This window comes from Bombus huntii, chromosome 10, assembly GCF_024542735.1.
Source record: "Bombus huntii isolate Logan2020A chromosome 10, iyBomHunt1.1, whole genome shotgun sequence".
Lineage (NCBI taxonomy): Eukaryota > Metazoa > Arthropoda > Insecta > Hymenoptera > Apidae > Bombus > Bombus huntii.
In genome coordinates, this window is record NC_066247.1 from 6927383 (window position 1) to 6953409 (window position 26027).

At 40.5% G+C, this 26027-nt stretch overlaps 1 protein-coding gene across 2 annotated transcripts in view; it reads right to left on the reverse strand.

Moving 5' to 3' along the window:
* LOC126870228 (ras-related and estrogen-regulated growth inhibitor-like) overlaps nt 1–26027 on the reverse strand; it is an 88235-nt gene that overhangs the window by 30620 nt on the left and 31588 nt on the right. For both annotated transcript variants that reach the window (XM_050627752.1, XM_050627753.1), the window contains one exon: nt 24182–24258. In XM_050627752.1, coding sequence (XP_050483709.1) covers nt 24182–24258 — 77 coding nt within the window. The remainder of the gene's footprint in view (nt 1–24181; nt 24259–26027) is intronic.

Below are 26027 nucleotides of genomic sequence, written 5' to 3' on the forward strand. Positions count from 1 at the left end.
ATCTTTTCTGCTTCTATCGTGTCCCTGTACGCTTCTTCCGCAACGAAACAATGCCCCTTTTCAAGGGCTCGCTTACGAACACCAGTCACGTGTCCCCTGTTCCACGGCAAGATCGTAATTAGAAGGGAAAGGAGAGAATAGTCAGGGGAGTAAGTGAAATTTTTCTTGTCGGCGCTGCGTTAAACGTCGAACGATGAGAGCACAGGTGTACGATGACGTTGACGATTGTTTGAGGATATGCCGAGGGGAGAAAGAAGATGTGATTAATCCATTAGCTGAGAATTCGTGGTCATTCGGTGATCACGAGAAGTAGTTTATCTTTATGCCTTGCTGGCAGCCACAAATTTTTATATTTCAAGTTCCGTCTAATTTCGATCGTAGCGGTTTAAGAAGATATCCGACACGAAATCGAGAAGACACATCATACGTATTAATAACAATTTTTGCATGTGTCGTTCAAACTTGAGATACTTTTTAAGATAGAAGCAACACGTAATTCGAAAATTACGGAAATTTTAGTAATCGATTATGATGGGTTAAGAAGATATTCAATGCAAAATTGAAATCATTTTCGTACATTTTATTTTATTAAAAAAAAAAAAATCGTAATTGGGTAGGAAATAATAAGAAGAGCGGATTTTAAAATCATATTTCTCAAGAATCCTCCAGATCTCCATTCTTTGGATATTTTTACTTAAATCTATGCAAAAGTTTTAAACACTTAACTTACTTATACTCTTCGGTTGGTCGCATAAAGGTTAATTTAATGCTTTACGCAATGTAGAAAGAAATGGTTGCGTGAAAAGATTAATCACCTGTAATCTTGCATCAGTAACACCAATTAATTTTCTCGAAATAAGCAGCAACGATCAATGACATTTTATCACCGTTTCGTTTCACCTGTGTTGACTCAAACCATTCTCTTTTCTTAATTCCTTTTCGCAACGGTAACCACCGATCTCAGACGATCGATCTTTCATAGACGTGACTTCCTAAATGGGCGTACAAAAGACACGCAATGCCATAAGATTTACGACAGGTCGATCCTTTCTGGTTAATACTTCACGCAGAGGAAACACGTTTTATTGCCGCGGGAGGGAAAAGCTGAATGACTTCATAAAATCGGCGACGTTTACGACTCGATCCCCCTCCAGGGTATTAAAATCGAATTTCCAACAGCCATCTCCGCCCACCGTGTGTCGTTTGTTTCGCAGACGATTCCTCTGTCGTGTCTTAATTACGATTCGATTCCTCTTCCAAGAGGATTCGCTACCACTCGCTTGCCTTCTGAGGAAGAAGAAGAAGGTATCACGTTAGGTTGACGCGTATAAAGTTCGAATATTCATATTTTATCTGATTTTAGAATCAGCAGCTACTGTATACTTCGGACGTTTTATTTCTTCCATATTTTGTTTCCTGAACGAGGTGACTTTTTTAGTTGCAGCACGAGGATTGATCGATAAGTAGACTACGGATTTTTGTACAATTTTACGGAGAGAACTAGAAAAATATAGTTTCTAGTAATCTGTTTCGTTTACGGAACATTACAACGAGCATTTCACTTTGGATATTCTATGTATTCTTTGTATATTATATGCATTCTGTGGCTTTTCTCATCTTCAAATTTATCGTAAATGCATAAAAGTGTAAGTAAAATCCGTAGCCTGTTAACAGGATAAATCTCCGCAGACGAACAAAATTCTTAGCCACGGAGAATAATTTCAAATGGGTTAAAGAAGAAGAAGATCGCCCTAAGTTACACGTGTACCAACATCCGATATTAAGATTTATAATTAAAAATTCTATAAACCAAGGAGGTCTATAACTATAGATTCTACATTGAAAAGATTTACGACTAATATAACGAATCGTAAAGTTATTTTCTGAAAATCTTTGCGACAAGATCGTTCAACAATTTCGGCATACTGTTTCAAATCAACAGCTCTATCACGAAAAGTCTGTTTTCGCACGTTCGCGGGGAGACACGATCTCGAAGAAGCGCGCCAACGGGAGTCGTAAATTCCCGTTACGATTTGTTAATCGACGCCGCGAATCGTTCGATCCCTTATTTCTTTTGGGATAATAAGAGTAGTTAAATTGAAGATAACGCTGCTACTAACAGGTTATTATATATTTTCACAATCCAACAACTTCGGTGTAACACAAAATGAATGTAACATGAATGTAATGATAGAAAATCAGTGATGTTCGGAAACGATGCTGTGGCGGAGGAAAGCTAAGGATGGATGTGTCTAGCGCACGGGACCATCGGATTTGTTGGTGACGATTTTGGCTAAGAGAGTGAAGGAAATAGGCTTCGTTGTTAATTGGTTAAACGAAGGTTGATGGACTAGGAAGGATCTTAGCCGCCCTCGATAGAAAGTGGTTAGTAGGAGGAAAAGGTTAGAAAAACTAATTTTCCCTTGTCAGGCCGTAGTAGACAATGGTCTTTAGAAATGATTCGGAAAACAGATGTTTGTTCGGTTTGAAGGACCTCGACTAGGAAATTCCTGAGATTTATGGAGGGTACTTGAGATTATTGAGGGTACGCAGTAAGTATCCGAAGACATCTGGTTGCTAACTTGCCCGCGGTGTAGGTAGAGTGTAGGTAGAGTGTTACGCGACGTAACAAAGTCCAAAAATGTTCATTAATATGTTGCTCGCACGACGAACTTCCTTGCCTTTTCCTTTCCTTGTCTATGATACCATCGACAAATTACAATACAATTTCCACGCTATCAACGTGTCTCTAGCTCTATCAGTGGACTATAAACAGTTAAAATAACCTACATCTTCGTCGAGTTTAGCCTTACGCAGATATTCGATACAAAAAGACGAAACAAAGGGCAAAAAATCGAACGACGAATGAAAGAATGACACTGATCTGGTATATTACTTAATTTTCCTCTTGGACTCGCTTTATCGTATGACGTTCGCTGCCAGGTATTCTATCCGGTCGCACAGGCTGTCTCTACTCGCGAAATGTACTGTTATTCTTTATATAGACGTCCACCTAGTCGTATCAGCTGAAAGATAGAGTATCGGGTCGCGCGTGGGTGGCTTGGCGCGAGTTTAAGACAGTTTCGGTTCGCATACTACCTGACGAAGTCGAATGAAAGCGGCGTTGTAACGCGATACACAAGGGAAAGGTGGAATATCTCGATTCCATTGAACTCGCCTCACGAGCCAACGAAACTGGTCAATGGGCCTGCATAACCGATCGAATCTCTGTTGACGTTTCTAATATAATGCCATCTTTATCCTTTAAGGGATGTTTAATCCTCGGATCGCGAAGGCTGGCTCGATAAAATATTCACTATACTGCTTGTTTACGTTATTTAATAAAAATGCGCTCTTATACATGGGAAAAGTATCAGGTCATCCCGTGAGTAGTTTAGTCGGTGCTTTTCGTACAAGAAAATAAAGAAAATAAATAAATAAAGAATAAATAAATAAAGAAAATAAAGAATGTTAGCGATACGGTGATGAATTTTTCCGTGCATTCGTAATTCGTCGTCTCTCCTTGTTAAGTTTTCTGTTTCAATTTTTCTGAAATTTTCCTAGCAGGGACTCAGTCCGATACCTGGGCATGACCTTGGACAGGAGACTAACGTGGAAGAAACACATCTCAGATAAAACGAAGCAACTAAAGGACAAACTAAAAAAACTCTATTGGCTCACGGGCCGACGCTCCAAACTAAACATACAGAATAAAATTACCCTCTACAAGACCGTAATAAAACCTGTCTGGACCTACGGAATCCAACTATGGGGAACAGCAAGTAACTCCAACATCGAAATACTACAACGCTTCCAATCGAAAACGCTAAGATCCTTAATAGACGCACCTTGGTATGTTACCAACGAAACCATCCATCGCGACCTCAAGATACCCACAGTCAAAGAGGAAATAGCAAAATATAGCGACAGATATAGCAAAAGAGTCAACAAACACCGAAACCCCCTAATCGCTGGACTACTTGATACGACGGACCAGATTCGCAGGCTGAAGAGGCACTACCCGCTAGACCTAAACGCTAGATTCATTTAGTTACCCAATTTAAGCATATGCACATACTTATAATACTTATAAATTATACCTATCTATAATAAGTATTAACTTATTGTAAATAAACAGCCATGTTACTGCGCCACGCCAGAAAAATTACTGAAAATTCTCAACGCGAGAATTGATTGTAATTTTAACAAATAAATAAAAAAAAATTTTTTTCTGAAACTCCAATAGTAGCAACTTCCATTGTTTCAAACTTGGCTACCAAAGTGACCATGTTACTTGAGAGATGGCTCAATATAAATCATACACAGCATGCAAAATAAACAGCGAATTGTCAAAACACTCTGCTAATTTCGCTCTATGGGTAAATATATAAAATGTACGAAAGTATATAAAGCATGTAAAATATCCAATGTACGTGGTACTCGCTAGGATATTCAATCAACGATGCTTGTTGCTTAAGTCTCGCATCTTTAGCCGCATCCCTAAAAATCCGAACTTGCCCAGATATCGCCAATCTACTCGCGACAAAACAAATTTCTAGTCTCCGTTTCTTTAGCTGTTTTCAGTAAAGACACGCGTTTACACAAATATCCAGAGTCTGCTTATTATCCCTGTTCATTAAGCCGGACAATGCCGGTAAACGGAGTATCGCTCCAAAAGGGTTAAAAGGGGTGGACGACACGCGGTTGCATAAAATGGTACGCGCAGCTTTTCTCGTTTCGCCTGACCTTAATTACCAACCGGTCACGAGGCTGTTACAGGTATCTGCCGAAGGGAAATAATTAATGCTGGCTCGAGTCCTTTAGCGTCGGGCTGTGCCGATGAAAAATGGCCCTTCCGACGATCGCCTCTTTGTTCCTGGCCACAGCCATGGCTATTTTCGGAAAGGCTACCGCGTCGAACGTTTTTAAAAATTACATCGGTGCTTTGACGCGTTTCCGCGGTTTATTTGCACACGTGGGAATTCGACGATCAGCAGAATTTCAGTGACGGTCGTCTGGCGAGAAGAATGCGTCGTTCGCGATCTTTAACTTTCCACAAAGACAATTTTCTTCGCCTGCGAAGGTGTTTCGAATTTTTCAATTTACCACTCGGCAATCTAGGAGTTCATAATTATTATCATAATTCAATCATAAAAGAATCTTTTGATCCCAATATTGGGAAGATTAACAGCGAATGAAGTAAGATTTAAAAAAGTGTATTTAAAAAATATATCATTTATGTAGGTTTGAACTGTTTTAAATTACACAGCGTTTTTCAAACAGCGAGTGATGTATAATTTTTTTGGATTTGAAGGATTTATAATAGGAAATTAATATTGGAGGAAGATACCTTGCGATATACTCTGACACGTATGCTTTAATACAATTTGCAATACGTACGCTTTTTAATTCCATTTAAGGTACTATTCGAATGACGTGAATAATTTCTACGATATTACCAACATATATAAATTACAACTTCTTATACTATACCAATAATAAATAAAATTGCAAGCACCGATATGTCATGCCATATTAAGCATACGATACTTTCCTTGCTATTAAAATGCCCCTTGCATTCATTTTTAAATGCATATTACCAAAATCCGTAAAATCCCCAGGCATCCTGTATGGACGAATGGAATTTTAAAGGCCACTGACGCTTTCCAGCCACCCACCACTGTAATATCTTTTTTTTTTTTAACTACCACACCTTAAATCACTAAAAAGAAACAAAGTATCGCTTGTCCTTTGTTTCCCTTCGTCGTGAAAGCGAGTTATTTTCGCGTGCGTTGTAAAAAGGCGAACATTATGTTCCCCTAAAGCTCGACGATGGTATGGAGTGGAAAAAGTCAGGCGAATAAAAACGAACAATAATTGACAAAAGTTCTCGAGTCGATCGTATCTTATGGATCTAACGATCGTCCAAGGATGTTATCACCCGACATTCTCGGAGCCAGAAATAAGCTCGTTACCGTTTTTACCTCCAGTTTGTCGCGTTTCGAGCTTACGTACAACGAGGCAGATTTTTTCCAAGGCCTTCTGCTGATCATCTATAGGGATCAACGATCAGCATCGATTCTCATCTCTACGTAACTATCTTGGAGAAATTTCTAAACTTTTAGAGCGTAAAAATAAATCGGAGTAAATATACCAAGTAGCTTAGATTAGAGGAGACTTCGAGTCTTCGTCTGGCTAAATTGCGAACATTGGTAGATTTTCATCAATCCGTTCGCGAAGACAGCCTATAAAAAAACGACGTATTAACGATAAGACTCAAAGCATCCATCTACATACGAAATCGATAACGTTGCCCAAGGATGTGAAGACGTTTCTGAATTCATATCGCGTCTTAACCATACAACCACGTCGACTTATCTTCGAACACCGGTAGATTTCGTCATTCTGTTCGTAAAAATACAGTCTACAAAGGTGGATACTAAGAAACGTAGATTCGCGTGTTTGGCGAATGAACGCAACACTTGCTTAAATATCACACTACTATACCATAATCTAAATCAAACCGATCACACCGTGCTCTTATCACGGCAAATCTCCGCTACTGATATCGTATACGTTTGCTCCATTTTTCATCGCGTATCATTCATAACTGCGAGCATAGAGGTTTGTAGTCAGCCCACAATCCCGATACAAGAATCTCAAGAAGTTTCTAAAGTATAATTCGGACGATCAATATTATCGTCGATATTTGAAGTCCTCGACGTCGTATTGAAAAATGATAATAAATATAAACATATAAAAATATATATACATACATCGTGTAAAGTGTCTCTTACGTATAACAATGTAGAGAACCTTAAATATCGACAATGATATTGATCGTCTGAACGCTCCGTAAATTGAAACCGCGTTTTACCTTCGTATCGTCACACAGCCTATTGAGCCTGTCGCGTAGTCGCGACAAATAAACAAATCGATAAATTCCACGAATAAATTGCTGAAAGACAAAATGGTCTTCTGTAACTTTGTATTTCTCGCAAGATATTGTGAGTGCGCGCAGCAAATCAAAGTCGCAGCACGGTTCCTGGGACGAATCCGCTAGCCGTTCGCCGCAGCCGGGGATACAAGCCAGGCAAATCCGTTACGATGATTTATCGGATGATTAATGCCGCGCAGAAACAGCGTCGTTAAATTCGGCGCTGGCCGCTGGCGCGGTCGGTAGACCGGTCGCGCTTAATTATCAATTAACCACGGCCCTCCCACGCTGCCAGGACGATCGCGATCCTCGCCAGCCCACCGTTCCGCTTCCCTTCTTCCCAAGGGGAATCGTTTATTTCGAACGGTTCGCGCGCCAGAACAATGAGAGAATTGGGGAAGTGTGCCACGCGAAGCATACTCGTCGTCCATCGTGTCGCTGTCCAAGGAACACACCTGGTCGAATTCAACGTGCTACACCTCCGCTCACAAGTATCGGGACACTTGCAAAAGGCAGAGCTATTCTTAGGAATGATTAGAAAAGTATTTAAGAGTCGCTATCCGGTGTCAAACTTACGTAAGGACACACTGACTCGCGAAAGTATTCGAATATTTAACGTAGGAAGCTTCGATGTACGTATCACGCGTGTTATGTAAATTAGTTCTGTAACGAGACACGGTTGTCGCGATTATATCATTCAAATTTGAAACCAAACTGAGCACGTACATAGGAATTTCAATATATCTATGGCAAACGTAATTTATCATTTATCGCGTCTATGTTCCCAACAGTTGTTGCGAAAGATCGCAGAAAATGAGCCTCCCATGTGTATTTCTCCTTGCTGCGTTTCGACGAAATTAGATATCGCACAATTGTCTCTAACACAGGTGCCTGTTATCGAACTTCGTAAACTTTTAAAGTTTCTCTCTTTCGTTGTACGTAATTAGAAAATCGTGGATGAAAATATCCTGTCGAACAGAAGCCTTATGTTTCGAGAGTCATTTCTGAAATACCCAAGAAATAGAAGGAAACGCGGAACGAACAGAACAGATCGAAATAACCGAACTTGCATAACTTCCGAGAGAAACTAAAAAAACATCCGATCGACGTTCTCCACTAGGATAATCGTGGAATCGATGTAGAGGAAAGGAGACACTGTGCGAATCTGTTCCCCTTGCACGATAGACCGCGTGTATACGATACAAATCGACCTTATAAACGGTTTCCAAAGCGCTTATCTCACCAGCTAGAGATTTACGTGACGAGGAACAATGCACGATGGAAATATTAATCGTGGCGGGACGGGGTCGGGACCCAGGCAGCAGCCACCTAGCCATTTGTTGCTCGACTTCCTACGTGCACGGTGTGTGCCTCTCAGGAGTGCACCTACCTGAACTCTGGCTGCCCTTGTTAGCCGGTTATTATTATACCCGCTGGAACACCTACCGAGATCCTCGTGATCGATCGTGCACCAGGGGACCGCGAACGATCCAGAGTTCCTTGGTGGAACCTCTCAGAAGCAGGGCGTAGCACAGAACCGACGTGTGCTTTAGCCAAAGAAAGAGAAAGATTCCAAAGAGTTAGCGTGTTTCCTGTCTCACCACCTCCCGGACGATATTCAACTTTCTATACAGGGTGAGACCAATTATTTTGATAATTCCGGAGGTAACGATGTTACGAAGATAAGGCTGTGGATATGAATATATTTTTGGGAAATTCTCAAGTATAGCATTTCTACTCTACGTTGATAGAACGTCTCTTCGATCTATTTAGTTGCGCGAAGATTCGTTAATAGCCTAAGTGAAAAGTTGGTTCGGACGATGATTCAAGACAGGGAGAAGACGCACATGGTGCGTCGTTCAACTTCTTCTCTTAGTATGTGTGTGTTTCGAAATTTCAATGATACTTTCAATCTCTTCGCTAACAATAAATACATAGGAGAGGTGTGATACGTCGTTGAGAAGATTAATAGAAGACTTTAACAATTTCCAGTTATTATAAACTTCCATTCAGGAGTTATCGATCCGGTATCGTATCCTTTCTACGATCCATTTCTAACCACAGGACATTCGTTGACCTTACAAATATCAAAAATTTCTCGACGTAAGGTAGTTTTATAACTTGTGTTTCAAATCTCCTGCGAATGTCGTCGATTCTGCGAAGAATATCTATTCTGTGTGTTTATGACACCCTCGAGCGTTAAATTAGAAAACCAAACGCTCATGTTGCTCGCCTAAACCTATTTTCTCACGTTCGCCTACATTAAATCCAAGAAACCTGTCGAAATGCTAGCAGTTAGCTGCCTCACCCTGTATATGAGTCGCGTACCGTGGACTGTTCAGACACGACGGCGAAACAGACGGTGAGACAACGATTTCTTTGGAACGTTTTGCGCTACGTTCCAAGAGAAAACCTCCTCCTAACGACAGCGAGGACTTTCGCTTCCGCGTTACATCAGACGTTACTTGAAAATTGAGTTGACTTTCATAAATATCATTAGCAGAGGCCAGCTGTCAACGTGTATCTCACGGAGAGCATCGGCATCGAGGTTTCAACGTCGTCGCGGATTAAAGTCGGAATAAATCATTCTGAAGTCGCGACAGCCACATAGTTCTTGCTATATATACGTATCCGTATATACGTATATATTTATGCATACGTGTATGTTTGTCGGTTACGATGGCGATGATGGAAGTGGTAGTGGTGGTTCTCTGTTGGGATGCAAATGAACGTTAAGAGTGCGTTCACATCATTTATCTCGGCGTCCCGGCGCACAGCCAAATACCCGCCAGGTACCGTACACGCATGGAGGAAGGGGCAAGCCGAGAGTGGCCGGCAAATAAAATTATCGTGTGCGCCTAATGGTGGCACGTACGGCTTATCAAGTAGATGCCGTGTCGCCGTGCTACGTGATCGCATTATGATACCGCGATCTCGCGAACGTAAGTGCTTGCGAAATGATTGGCAATGATTAAAATGTTAGGTTACGACGTACGAAATATTGTCTGATCCAAGTTTCAATTTGAATCGGTGCTATGGTTCGCTATCGATTACACCGCAGAAGAAGTTCGATCAAGTTGCTACTTACGTTCGTTCTTTAAGAAGACTTGTGCAAATACTGTGTTCGTTCGTGATGAAGATAATAGAATCTCGTTATCGGCGAAAGATCAAAATATTTGTGTGATTCTCTTAGATGAACGTACGTTCGGAAACATTAATTTGAGAATGTGGAGGGCATTCCCTAATCTTCAAATTCGTATACGTATTTTCGAAACATAGAACTACGCTTGAAATATACCACGATTATAAGAGTGTTTTTAAATTGCCACTTCGGAAATTATATTGTTTGATCATTAATGATCAATATATCGTTACGTATGTATACCCTATATATTGTATACCCATGTACGATGCATTTACTTCATAAAAATTGCAATTCCTGCGAAACTAAATTTCTGCCAATCTCTTCGCTATCAGCCTATTCTTCTCTCGGCGCCTAATATTCCAAAAATCAAAACCGCAAGGTCCCTGTCAAAAGCATCGCCACACTTGAACCACAAAATCCACCTATTAAACGCTTAATCGAGTCTGAAAGCCATCCTCTGGTGCACCTATTCCGTGTTATCCAGGATTGTTCGCGGAACAATCGATGATTAATGATCGGTCGATCGAGTGCTGGCCGAGAACGGGGCGTGGAAGGGCGAAGAAGATACAGGGAAGAAGATTAATTAAGTTCCAGCACGGACGAAGCAGGCATTTACATCAGTTAGCCTCACTTACAAGAAACATGCAACAAGCATCCCAGATGGGCAGAGAGAAAGACAGACAGAGAAGGAGAGAGAATTTATTGCCTCGAGGATTGGGCCCTCGTGTCTTGTGAATGCGCCTTAAGGCGCGTGCTGCTGTCACCGCGACCATCTTCACGGTGACAGTCGGCACGGTAACTGTCTTCATTGGTGATTGACATCACGATCGCGGTGTGTTCCTCGTGCTTGCACGCTGCTTGCACCACGGACCGGCCTCAACGGTTACAAAAAGAGACGCGTCCGTCGTCGTTGTTCTCCTTTCGTTCCTCCTTGGCAGCTTGGTGCATCCGCCGCGCGTGCCCAACGGCCCGACAGCTTTCCTCCGGCGTATTCCGCACGCGCTTTTTTGCCGGATCGCGCGATCCAGCACTTGCTGGAGTAACTCGGCGATAAATAAAAAGAAGGTGCCGAGATACCTTCGGCGAGATTTATCTCGCGATGATGGATGTGCTGGGTGAAGACCTCCCTCTTAGCCGCGACAATGTTAAGCTAAAAATTCGTTAAAATGGCATTTCCCCTTTCTCTCGTCCTTCATTTACACTTTAGCTGTGAAGCCAATGATATTGCTTCTTCAACCCTTATCCACATTTTTGGAGATCAACTTTTACCCTTTACCTTACCCTTCGGACTATCTTTTGGCGAGTTAGTACCCGCGCCTATTTTTCCGAGTTGCGTCGTTGGATTTTCGTTGGTTACAAGCGATCGTCGATTGGTTAAACTATTTCTACAAGCTCGATGATTGTTTTATAATCTTATTGCGTTGCAACGCGACCATTGCGTGCTAATTAAAAGTTCTCGAGTTGAACACGGACAGAAATAAAGTCTACCAGGTATATCAGTCGTACGTCTATCTATCCCGTAGTATATCAACAAAATGTTGCTTGGAAGATGTGGATAAAACTTGATATTGATAGCGAAGTTGACCCTTGTCTTGGCAATTGGATCGATATACCCTATGAAAATAAAATTGTAGGGGAAGATAGTAGATATTAAAGGTTAAATATATTTGCGTGCATGATTTGTAACCAGGGCACGAGCGTAAATTAAGTCTGGATTAGGATATTAAAATACCGGTTCGAATATTCAACTCGGTAAGAGAAAAGTTTCTGATAGCTTGATTCAAGGTACGAGTAAAACCTGGATTAGGATATTAAGATATCGCCTGGGGTATTAGGCTTAAGAAAGTAAATCGTTATTAATGTGTAAAGGCGTCCAGATAGTTAAGAATCTGGATTTGAATTCTGGTCTTGTTTTCCATTGCGCCTCTTCGATGTTTAACATCTATGTGTACCGTGTAATATAAAATACGGATACACTTTCGTAAGCTGTTTCATTATTTCGATATCAAATGAATTTCCAACATGATTACCATATTAAGAATATAAAAAAAAATTGGAGAGATACTTGGGAAGTAAAAGTCGGGGAAAGACATCGAATATCGTAGATCGAATATGACAATAAAAGAAATACTTCGTGCAAAATGAGTCACTTTTTTTAGTGAAATATTTTAAAATTTTCACGCACCTGCAGGCATTAAAATCGTCGCGAGAAGAAAGTGCGACGCGAAAACAGTCTACGTCTTGTTATTGCAGCCGATGCAGAAGTCACGGAGGAGAAACCGCGATCACCTCCACGCGGTTAGGATCCGTTCAACTTCTGGAGGGAAAACAGGGTCGTGGTTTCAAGATGGCCGTCTGTGGACCGCGAAGGTGCGCATACTAAATCGAAACTGGCCACCATGTTAAAACCATATTCGTTGTTAAACGTACGAGACGGTCAAAGGTGATCAAAGGCGCAAGTGTCGTCATTAACCCCTTCGTCTTATGATTCCTTCGGTGGTTACTAAGGTTAGCTACTTAACTATTTCTTTATTGACTAAACGAGTGTTGCTCGTTCATTGTTAAAGCATCGTGTCGAATATAGTACCGAAATAGTATACATAATTCGTATCTCGTAATTTTGAGTCCTAAATTTTAATTGAAATCAATGAATTCTTTTCGCCAATTTATTAAACGCTGCGAAGAGAAAATTTTCTATTTTTTAAGCAAGTTTTAACGCATCATCGAGTGGCTATAATTCATTGCATGTTTGCGAATTGTGCTTAGTCAAAGTTTTCGAATTAGTCAAAAATTTGTAACGGTACTGGACAATACACTTTCCAACGGTTTCTGTCCCGTTGCTCGCTACACAAAGGCCCTATTCTTCGGATAAGATGATTGCCAAATGTCGAAATACCTTCATAGTATATTTTCAGTAAGCCTAAGGATCCCCTATAAATCTCAAGGTTTATCTAGTTAAGCTTCTTCAAACGAACAAATAGCCTTAGTCTTAACGGTCCCTAAATCTATCACCTACCACAGAAAGATACGGAAAATCCGCTTTTCTCACGTACAATGCTTGCCGCTAGCAATTTTCTCTCGAGGGCGGTTAGCATCCTTCTTCAACCACCAACATAGAAATTAACCAATTAACAGTAACGTCCATTTCCTTCACTTTCCTAACGAAGGCTTTCCTCGACGAATCCGATGATCTCGTATCCTTAGACGTACCATCATAGTTTTCCTCTGCAGCATCATCATGACGGAAAGTCAGTCGTTAGACGTCAGTCAGAGTCGATAGTTGGTAGTTAGCAATAATAGTTGACCCGAGTTCCTCGACATCTTGAGCAATTATCATCCGAACTTGTATCGTGCATCGTAACGCATCGCCTAGAAGTCGAACTTGTAATCGCGAACAGCTAATAGTAATCGCGAGTTCTACGCAAAGTGTATATATAAAGTATCTGTTAATAAATATATATTGTTAACTATACTTTCTTCAGCACCTATCACGATATATCTACCTCAAATTTAACGTACACATTGCTCAAAAATTTATTATAAAAGCAATGTACTTTTGCCGAAGCAAACGTTTCAGTGCTTAGATATGTTGTAATTAAAAAGTACATGTTATAAGAGCATTTCCAAGGAACGACAAAATTAAAAAATATCAGCATATTCACTATCCCATTCTAAACTGCATGCGCATAATACCAAAGTTTCATCAAGCTCGAAACTTCTACTTTACAAGAATTTAACACTCGATGCTAACCGAACAGAAGCCTTATCCAACTACTCTTCCGCTCTAATCTATCAAATATTAACCATAATCTGTTATCATACCTCGATAGTCCATATCGATTCTTAGAACAAACGGATTTTATCGATGCATGATCTAACCCAAGCAAAGCGTATTTAAATTCCATCAGGAGGATCAAGAAACATTCGACCACCCCTGTTCTCGGAACACAGAATCGCATTAAGGTCATTGACCAAATTGTAAATTAATGGACCCCATGACGCCTTATCTGGCCTTCGACCGCTTGATATCACGTAAATACTAAATACGCTGGAACACGCTTCGCTCCGCTCGACACTCCCATCTGGATCGTTAAATCGATATTCGCTAGCCAACTCTCCATAGTTCGAAAACAGACAATTTGGAAGATTAGAGCGCATTTGGTGAACAGCTTATGCGCGCTTTAACCGCTTATGTTTTGTTAACTTCACCCGTAAAGTTCCCAGCGGAAAACACCGATCCTGTTCTTCCACTGTTGGATTTTACGCGCCAGATACTAGAAAAGCTAGCTGGCTATCCGTGGCTGTATCTACAGCCAGCAATGAATGGACGCGTTGCGTTGCAGCCGGATAATTGGAAAGATTATACCGCGGCTCGCAGCGATACACTCTAGCGCGCGCGCCACTAGCGTCTTTTAAGCCCGATTCACACTTCATCAGTTGCACGTCGATATTTAAGGAATTCTGTGAAGATGAGAATTTGGTTGTACAGAATAAACTTTTCGTATTTGACTTAATTTCTGTCATGCGAGCGAGAGTTTCCTTATTGAAAGAATGTTTAACTTAAGAAAGCTGTCGTTGATCTTGAATTGGTCGACTAATTTACTAATTAATTAACATTGGGTCACTAGGAACTATAAAATAAACTAGTTTAGCTTTAGATTATTTAATATTGGTAGGTTTAATTTCATTTCATTTTATTTCTAGACTATCACAATTTTTTAGACAATTATTTATTTATTTATTATAGTCGTCTATGACTGAACGATACTATTTCATTCTATCGACACATCGAACACCGTGTTTCGATCGTATCAATGGGTAGAAAGTGCACGTGTTTTAAATTTAAATTATTCAAAAACCGACCATTGATTATTGACTTTGTCTAAATAATTACAATACATAGAAGAAGAACGATGAATAGAACCACTGTGTTTCACTTTAATTCTATATTTCTCGTCTTTCGTCTACATACGTTTTTTTAAGCGTGAACTGGGCTTCATACTGGCCTCGAGTCACTATCTTCAACGAGTCGCAGTTAAAAAGCTACTAGCAGATAGGCCTACCGAAACGTTACACCAAGTGTGGCGTAATCGTGAATTTTTCTCCCCATTACGAGATTCCATAGGACGAAGAGAATGCTCGATGCGGTTTAATTTGTTGACGCGAAGCGTTGTTCGATATGGAGATAATTGACCACGTTGGCTGTGTTCTGACATTTCTGTTAAGTGCTGTTAGTGCTAAAGCGCAGCCTCGCGTTTATTGTCTAAACTCTAAAGGGATATTTAGTAGCTGCGTTGCAAAGGTTAAACGTAGCTACAATCTGAGCATGCACCGATTCTGAGTAGGAAACAGCGCGTGTTTTGAAATTAGTTTTCAAATTAAGCGTTTGTTATCGGTAAAGTTCGTGGTGGACATAGTGGCAATTAAAGGTAATCTGAAACCTGACAAGTAGGGTTGTAAATTGTAACGGAACTTCTTGAGTTTACGAAGAAGTTTTAATGATATCGAATCGAAAGGGTTAACGCAACGTGTTTTTAATAGATCAAAGCAAGAAACGAATAAGAGCGATTCGATATTCCAAGACAACAAGCGAAAAGCTAAAAATTCGTTGAATTCAAACTTGGAAATACAGCTGCGAAGTGATACAAAATGGATAAATACTTCAACGTATATTTGCACAAAGATTTACTATTATACTAGTTTAATAATTCCAATATCTCCACGATATTTCCATAATCCTTTCAACTGACAATACATTAAGTCGTAAAAGACACTGCGTTCAAAGAGTAAACTCGCATCAAACCACGTGAATATTTTTTACCTTCGCGTTACAAGACTAAGAGATAGATACTAACGAATATTATACAAACTATATTTGACAAACAATCATCCATAAATATCCCTGAAAATTATCCACTGCCCATCAAGTGTCACACGCTAAATTCAATTCCAATTCAAAGATCGATAATGCGTAAGTATACGGTATTATGCAAAGTATATTTGCTCGACGAACAATCATCCATAAATATCCTTGAAAATTATGAACAATCGGAAATGATCCATTGGATCACGTACAAAGTGGACGTCGAAGACCAAATCGGACTTCCACTGGCGGTGCAACGACCAGCGTCCGTAAGAACAGGATCTACGGAGATCGATATCGATGTGGATCAGTGTGGCAGTGGTGCGCGATCAGCTCGCGACTGTACACAGGACAGATCGTTAAATCCGCTATCCGACAGCTATACTTTAGCTCGTTCGCGCCGATATATCGCGCTGGTTAGAAAATCCCATTGTGTATAATACGCAACTTGGTCTAATCTTACTCGTATTTTCCTTTTGTATAGGGGCTCATTAAGCTGGACCAAGCTACGGATTTTGTCAGCCAGCTTTTTTTCCACGTTGCTTGCGTCGAATAAATTTTCTTCGTTAGTTGCAGCAAGATACAATGGAGACAAAGTGTGCATATCCCAGAAGAAATTTCGTAAGAGGGTAAGAGAGAATTTATTGGCCAGCTAGTAAATAAAATTGCGTGCGTGCTGGTTCTTGTTAGCGGGTTTTGGGCCGTGCCAATAATCAACAACCGGTACAACGCTTTTTGATCGAGTGTACCGATACTTTTGTTAGGAAATGACGCAATATAAAACTGCTTACGTGTAGTGTCTACGAGAAACAAACTCCTACGAAATGGTAAGGAATTTAATACGGTTGGGTCCGATTAATTGATACGTAAATGCTGTGATACGTACAATTTTGGCGTAAATAGCTTTTACAGCCACTAATTCCCGCGTATGTTTAATACAACTTAAATGTAATGTAAAATTTATATCGAGGAAGGATATAGAATGGCACAATTATCGGATACCTTTTGATTAGCGTTCGTTACGTAACATCGATCAATTTTATGGAAACTACTTTTAATGGCCTGTCACTGCTCTCATCTGAACTGAAGAAGATTTATAACGTAGAATATATTATATTATTTAAGAGATACTTTTTTTTATTTATATCATTGAATTATAAATTATATTACTTGGAGATACATAAGGCAATCAGTATACAAAAATTCTCCTTGCTTAAGAGAGGCTAAACATAGGAAATCCTAATTTATTACATTCCCAAAACTATACTTCTCCAACAAATCCGATTTACATTCTCCACAAAATACCTCCAAACTAACTCATCGATAGACTGTGAATTTTTACGCAAACTCGTATCTTTATAATCTTCCCGGAAGAAATAGAACCTAAACAAAAAATCGTTCTATCTACCAAATATATTCTACCTACAATATAACGAGCGCTCTGCTATGAATATTTTATACATTTCCAAGATTTGGGCCTGAGCGAAAAATATCGAGCCAAATCGACGCAGCTTGTTCTAAATATATTCAAATAATTCCGTATCATCCATAGCGATCTAATATGTTACATTCAAATTATATTTACTACAACGCAATAACGACGATATATCGTTGTTCGGTACTGAAGCAGCTAAATCTCCCACAAATACATAAACATATGAAGTCTACTTATCGCGTTTCACAATATAAAACCATCCGATCCAATGGAACGCAGCGAGTCTCACTGCGATGCTTATACGATCGGCGGTAGAATCGAGCGGCACGCTATCGTAGAAAGTGATCAAATTTTCACGACGAGCGGAGGACGCGTCATCGCCAATAAATCGTGCGACCGATCGATAATGATCGTCAGATCGGGGCGGACGATAGAGTGGCGGTCGAACAGATCGATCGGCAGCAGCACGAGACCGGCTGGTAAGCGCGTACATACAAATCGGTGGCACGGCTTCCTGTATCGTATTATTTATCGAATCTATGCGGTAACGGTGCATGCGTCCTCGCGCGCGTTCCCCTGGTGCAACGTTCTCTGCCATTGTTTACACCGCGTCGCGTTGCATCAGCTGCACCGAGTCGAAACGCCGTCCCACCAATGCGCGAAACGCTGCACAACGCAAATAGATTCGCGTTACGAAACGGCCAGCGCATCGGTGTTTGCCTCTTTGCAGGAGAATTCTTCAGAAGCATTCCTGATGTTAATCCTTCGAGCACCATGTCTTTCTTTGTATTGGAAAAAGAATGACATAATATTACAAAGTAATACAGTTGAAAAAGAAAGATGAATATTCAACTGCGAAAGTATACAACGAGATCATGCTCTTTTCTTTTGTGGTTGCTTCTGGACAGTTGCAAATTGCAGCTATTTAGGAAGATCAGAATGTGAAGTTACGCGCTTTGGTGTTTGGAGCAGCTACCAGCGGTGCAACGTCTAATGGTAACTGAAAATTGATCTTACGAAAATTGTATATTAGTGAAGTTTCATATTCGCACCATTTTTGTTTCTTTTTTCGTTCAATCAAAGACACTTAACGATCTTCAATCTTGATGAGCTTTCAGGTTATTAAGCTTCGCTGTTTGTCTCTTAGGAAGAGAGTGGTCCAGAAATGTTCCTACAGTTAATCCTTCGAGTGCCTTGCTATCTTAGTTAGAATGTTCTATCTACCATTTCAAAACTGAAGAAAATTTCAGTTATATATTCGTACAAATTTTGTTTCCTTTTTCATCCAATTTCAATATTCAACAAGCTTAAATCTTCAATGTTGATAGATTTTAGGATTTTGAGGTTTCGATATGGGTAGTTCAGTAACCACATGGACCAATTTCGTAAATTGGAAAATACGACAGATGGATGATTTATTAAATTTACCTTGGAATTAACTATCATTTACGTCGTCTTGCAACGAGCGAATCTGTGGAAGTGAATCGATTGTTCTCCAGAACTGAATATCAATCGCGTGACTCGTGTAACAAAATTAGGACATTCGTGAAAAGCGGAGTTGACCAATTTCGTTTTTGACAGACTCGTGCATCTCTTAAAAATCTTCCAACACTTGAAACTCTCTTAATGTTTAACGCTTGATGCGGATCGTTAATTAAAACTCCTCTAAATCGTTAACAACCTCTTAATTGTTATTTAACTTTCTCTACTGTTACAGCAAATGTAATAACCGTCTGAAAACTCGAGCGGGGGCGGAGGTGTATGTTGCACCAGGACCTTAGAAACCTCAAAAATCTCTCAATGCATGAAAACCAACAAGACTCGAAGACTCGAAGAAAAAGAAAGCCAGGGGAATACCATGAATGGATGTTCGAAATTCCATGAATGGATCACGAAATATCAGGAGGGAGTGTTCTTCGTCGCTGGGTTAAGCTGGCCGGTGCTCCAAATATTCTTAGCTACGAATCCAAGGACTAATCCCGAACGGTCAGGTATGCCATCTTGGCCCACGGTTCGCAGCCTTTTAAGCGACAGGTGCAAACATTTGGGGGGCAGCGCAAAAAAGGAAGCCAGTAATTGTAAGCCCCGGGTAGAAAAACCAGTTTGCTAAAAACAACCTGGCCTCTCGATCGTGTCTTGTTGCGGGGCTACCGAATAAGCCGGGACGAGTCAGTGTACCGTGCGTACGAGCATCGTATAAGGAATATGTTGGATTCCTTTTGCAGTCTAGAAAATATATACCTGTGCTCCTCCACGCTTGTTCTTCTCTTTTTCCACCCCTTTTTCTCGTTTCTTTTCTTTTTCCTCTTAATCTTTTCTTTTTCTTTTAATCGGCTGAACCAACGCATTCACCAGATTTTACGGGCTTGTGTATGATTTTCATTTTTGTAAAGTGGAATGAGAACGCGTTCGAAGAGACGACTACTATTTTGCAGGCTTTCGTAGTTTTTCTATGTCGAAGTTATAATTTCCAGTCAAGTGCATATTATTTATTTGATGAATAAATAAGCGAGATTAAATAAGCTTTGATAAAGTTATACCATCGAAAGCAATGTATCGTAGAGTTTACGCTACGATGGATATTATAAAGCGGACAATTTCGTTACAAGAGTCATTGTAAGTGCTATTACTTCGAGTTTGTATCTTAACACAAATATACTATTAGCAAACGTAAGATTAAAAGGTTACTAACTTGAAACTTCGATAATTTTACTGTATTCCTCTGGTATCGATATCCTTCAGACCTATAGAGAAACAGCAAAACCTTCTCATTTTTGTAACCATACAATAAGAAATCTAATATATTATTTAAAATACAGCGAAATATCTTGGGGAATTGCTCTAAATTATTAGAAATATATCGGACACAAAATATCCGCGGAATCCATAGAAAAATAAATCGTTCTCAAACTCTCGCATACCGATTCCCAAAAGACGAAGAAAGTTTAAGCTTACGTAACATATTATTTCAAAGATAAAAAGCATAAAACCGCGAGAAATTATTTCATTCATCAAGATAACGATCTGTGAACTTTCTCGAATCGTCTCGCACGAATTCCCCAAAATACAACGAAAAGAGTTCAACGACCGAGTGAAACGACCGATCAACGAGATCGATCGAAACCCACTAACGGTACCCGTTCCGTCTCCAAATCTTCGCTATAAAAACGACCGTGAAGAAAAAAGAAGGAACGAAAACAAAAACAAAAAAAGAAAAAGAAAACAGAGAGAAGCAAGACGAAGAGTGAAAGACCATCGCCAACACTTTTGAAACATCGGAACGGACATTCCGAAAGGCGCACGACATCCGAAAAAGGGGCGGCTGGCAGAGGCAGGCGCGGTGTCATCGACTCCGGAGGATCGACGACGCAATCGATGCGTCGTCGCTCGTTTGAACCGGCCTGACCTTACTTAACCCAAATCTCCGCGGAATCGGCCGGTTTCAGGTCGAACGTCCCCCCAGACCTGACCTCCCTTAACCCGATTCTTCTAGAATACGGTAACGAACCCGCACGCGAAACACGTCGAAGCGGAAATCCTACGACAAGGCCCGTTATCCGTGGTATTTGAATTGAATAACGATCGCCTTTAAATTCGAATCTAGGCGACCGTGGCTACGATCTCGCGCGTGCGCCTTGTGACTTTCATGTACACACGGTTACGTGTACCGACGTAGGAGAAGCCGAGTGGCTAAGCCACGTTCGCGGAACGGCGTGTTCACCTGTCGCTGGTAGAGCGGAATCCTCATTGGGATTCCGCCATGCGGTCTTTTTCTGTTATAGAAGAGCCGAGAGAGGGACCATTGTTCTCGACATCGTAAATTATTGCCACCGGTCGCGAATCGAGGCAGAGCTTTAAAAACCGTGCATAAATCATCCTGCTATTAGAAGGTGAGGCTGGGACCGTCGTTGTTTAGTGCTTGGCCCATTATATGGACAATATCGGTGTAGGGTTTCAGCGGAGCAAATGGGGCAGATTCGTGTAACCGGAGAAGGAATTTCGGAATTGGGTGTACGCCAGATGGAATTTTAGTTATGACAAGGAAATTGTGGGAAATCTGTGCGGGAATTCGGTATGCGATGCGCCGGCATATCGGTTGGAGTAGAGCGACGAGAATTTGCTTTTTAAATTCTACAGATTAGAGCCTGAATATCGAGGCCTTTTCAAACATTACGAACAATTATAAAGGACAGTATTTTGATATCGTTAAATGGGAACATATATAATGCAAGGAGATAAAACATTCCTGTGGACGATTATAGATTGATCCTCTCCGCTGTAGTTGTTACTTTTCTATCAATCTATCCAAAGAGATACAAACGCGAGGAAGAAGCGAAGAGAGAACAGCAGAGTGAAATACGTCAAACTTAATCCCAACAAAGAGCGTGAAACGGCGAGCAAAAAAAAACCAGAGACCGATCGTCGTGATCGTCCCATTGCAACCTCTAATCGCTTGAAAATCGCGGTAATCGATCGATGACTTCTCTGTTGAACAATGAACTCGAGTTTCCCCGGGGAGAAACGTTCGCGATAGAATCAGCGACGACTTCATCAAGAACAGAGGTGCTCTGTTTGTGTCGGCGAATTCCAGGACGAGGAACGTACGAGCAGAAAGCTAGGCTAAATGAAAAGCAGCGTATCGCGAGACGCGGAGTTTGTCCAGCAAGCAAATGATTCATCGTGACTTTCACAATGAACGCGACGCGAGACCAGCCAAGGGGAGAAAGGAAAGAAGGAGCGAGGAGGACGAAGGAAGAAAAAGCGTGTTCTGCGCGCTTTGGCCCGCGAACGTCTCGCGGTGCTGAAATAGTCGATGTTTACAGGCGTCGACGGAAGATAAATATAAAAGGCGCCGATGCCATGCGCCGTCGCGAAAAAATGTAAAAGGAAACACAAGCACGGGGAACGCGTTTACCCTAACCGTTGCGAGATGTTTCTATGCAAGACGAAACAGACTTTCGAGTAGAATGTGGACTTCTGTTGGTCGTCGTTGGTCCTCGACGCTGATCGACAACGATGTTCGATCATCGGTGTCGATGACTACTAACCTAGACGACTTCGACAACCGCGTCGATGTGTTTCGTTCTTTTCGTGCTTCTTCGGAGGATGGCGAGTAAATTGGGGTTCGGGGTGATTAACCTTGGAATTTGGAATGTTATTTGGGATTAAAAAAGTTAAGAGTCGAGTGGCGGTCTCGTTGCATCCGACGATAACACGGTGTCATTACGTGTCTGTTTTTATCAGAAGTCAATATTGATCACGTATCAGAGTTGAAGTGAATATATGCGTATGTACGTATAGGTTAAACGATAACGAAAACGACACGATCTATATCGTATTCGAGTCAAATAAGAAGATCACGCTGTATATATAGAGCTCGTGCTTCATGTGTTATATTAATTCAAACAAATTAATCCTTTCTCGCGAACTACGGATGTTTATGTATCGTATTATACGTTGATTAATTTAAACTTCCTGTAAGTATTACGCTCTAATATTTATTACTTACGTAATATATAATGCAAAAATTTGAGGAATATACATGACGTTCGATAACATACAATGTATAAATAAAACAAAAAATTGAATATGAACTCGCGTATTTACCCCGATTTATTTATAACCCTTCTTCCCCATCTTCAACCTCTTCAAACCTATCGAATACAATTTCTTTCAAACCTATGTCATTTTCTACGAAACACCCTTTAACTAGAACGAGACTGTCTAAAAAATGTTGGCAAATTCACGGTGGAATTTGACAAAAACCGCGACGCTGGCGAGACAGCAACATAAAACAGAAATCAAAGACCGACGATCCCGTTGTAACCGTGGATAATTTACAACCGACCACGAGACTGGGCATAATTCACGCGGGCAAATCAGTCTGTCAAATAAACGTACGGCCGTAAATGTACATTTTCACCGCGCTCGCGTCCGAGTGAGATTTTAACGCCAATCTATGTCGTGTATCCATCAATAATCCCGCGGGATCATTAGGCGCTGACTTCTTTCCGCCGTCGATCGCAGACGAAAAATATCTTCGTGATAATTTGCGATCGGCGAGGTACGTTCGTTAAGCTCTATGTCCAACTTCCGAGATATCGAAGTACGAGCTTTTCTCTCTCCCTCTCTCTCATTTCCCGTATTAGAGAAATTTCCAGCTTTTTTTCGTGATTAGTGAAAACGTTAACGAGTTAAGTGAATTGAATCGTGGAATTTGGAACGGAAAATTTGTAATCGTAAAATAAAGACAAAATACGTAGCTTTTACTTTGGTTTTGATATTAGCGCCAAGAATTTTGCTAGGCATGGAATAGCTTTTTGGGGAAGTTCTAAATTTTGCATTGTTATATGGTATGTGAGAGAGAGGAACTGAATATTTATTTAGAACAGCAGTGTAATCTTGTTTGAAGACTTAAATAAACACTAGCTATTCGCTCAGTTTGATGTAAAATATTGAACTATTGTACATAATTTGTGTTTAGTGAACCTCATTCGCGTATTGCAAAGTTACAGTTCGCATTAAATTTCAGTAAAAATATATTATTTATAACCCAAACATTAATACGTAATAACGATTCATTTAAATCACAATAATGAAGCTTCCATGAAAATGTAAAATTATTTCGATATTTTACATTTACGCAAGTTACATCTATTGCCATATCGAATCATATTATGTAAAAACTAACTTCATTCACAGAATCCTACGCTATGCTAAACACAAGCTCCTCGAACAAACAAAAATTCGTCGAACTGCTCTGAAAGTGGAACGAACGTTTAAAAACGACAAAGAACTTACCTCGCACCTGGAAGTGTCCAGTATCTCCACCTCGGTACTAACGTTATCGATGGTAACGCTGTGCCGGTACAGGAAATCTGTAACAGAGAGAACGAGATTACGCTGACTCGCCTTGATGAATGATAGCACCGGGGCGTTCCTGAATATCCCTATCGCCGCGTTTCGTCTACAGGGTTAGCGAGAGGATTCTAAACCCAGGGAAGACGTACGAGCTCGTTCGCCACGAATAATGAAATCGATCCGTCAGTCCTCTTCGAGGATCGAAAGAGAGAAAGAGAGACAGAGGAAGAAACTTTACGCTGGTTAGCGAACGAGTAATCGTCGGATCTAGCCTAGCGTCCTTGGTCGGTTGATCTATGAAACGATAAATGAAACTGAACACCAGGAGAAAGAGAGATCGATCTTGAGTGGCACTAGACCCTGGTATTAATGCTAGTGAGAACCGAGAAGTTGCCGGACTAAATCCCTGTTAATTCTTGAAATCGTTCCTGTTTCATCTTCGATCCTCGTTCTCCGGCTGAGCCAGGTGGTGATTTACGTCTGTTATTTGTTCGCTGTCCTCAAGCGCCATAGACAGAACTTTCTAGCAAACTGATCGACCAAATGGAGGAAATTGAAAATCGCGATTAATCAGGGACAGGTAAAAAACCAGGTGAGACACGCAGGCAAGCGTTTCGAGATCGACCGCGAGGATATCTGGAACGATAGGCTGGTAGCCGGATTTGTGCTTCGTTAAAACTTTGAACTTAAAATTTGATACCACGACTATCAGAATGTAGGGTAAGTAGTTTAGTAATTGGAAGTTTTATGTTGGTCTGCGCGAGTGGTTTAGTAGTTTGGAGCTATTTGAACGTAAAATAAGTAGTTTAAGAAACCGTTAACGCGCTTGTGCAGTACACTGTTGTTCCATTAGAAACACAAGAGCTTAATGTCTTTTATTATACGATGCTATTAGTACGCATTTAATAGGTATCATCAGACAGGATGTTAAGATAATCGTAGCTTAACGAAATATTCACACCAATAAAGTATATAAATGAAATTCATATAATAATTCTCGTAAAAAGTTTTCATCAAATTCTAGAGATCACAGAAATCTTATAAGTTACCAATAGAACAGTTAACATCTAAATGTGATTCCATGTGAAAGTTTGACGAAAAAAACCGACGAAATTTATAAAACATTCTAAAACATCGTTATGATTGCGATTGAGAAAGAGAATTCGAAGACGATCTGTTTAATATTTTGTCCATGTTTCTTCTATATTTTAGCTCATTTCTTCTATCTTCGAGGTATCTCTTTGCATCTCTACAGATGTTATTCTAACTACACAAATAGAGAAAATCGGAATTGATGATTAATTCAAAGCAAGATAAGAAACTCGACTTTAGGTAGAAGAATCCCACGCGCTCGTTAGCCGAACTACGTTGTTCTTACATGCAGCAACTGTGAATATCGAACAGAGATTTTCCCGCGAATAGAAAACGCGGCTAATGCGCGAAAGTCTCGGACCAGTTACTAACGACAATTCCGATTTGACGCGCTGACGCCGGGCGTCGCGCCGCTCTGTCATTACGCCGCTCACTGACAATGACGCGTTGACTTTCGCCATCGAGTCACGATGCAAGTCCTTAACATCGTTCGAAAAATCCATTTTCAAATCGTGACACTCGTTAAGCAGAATCTATTTATACGATAAGAGTTTTCAATGATTCAAGTGAATAGTTAATTAACTGATAATTACGGTTTCTGTCTTATTTATAATTGTGAAATGGCTACTGATAACTGTAACTAGCTTCTTTTTGATATTATTCTAATATTATTGTGGATTGTTCCGAGTCCTTT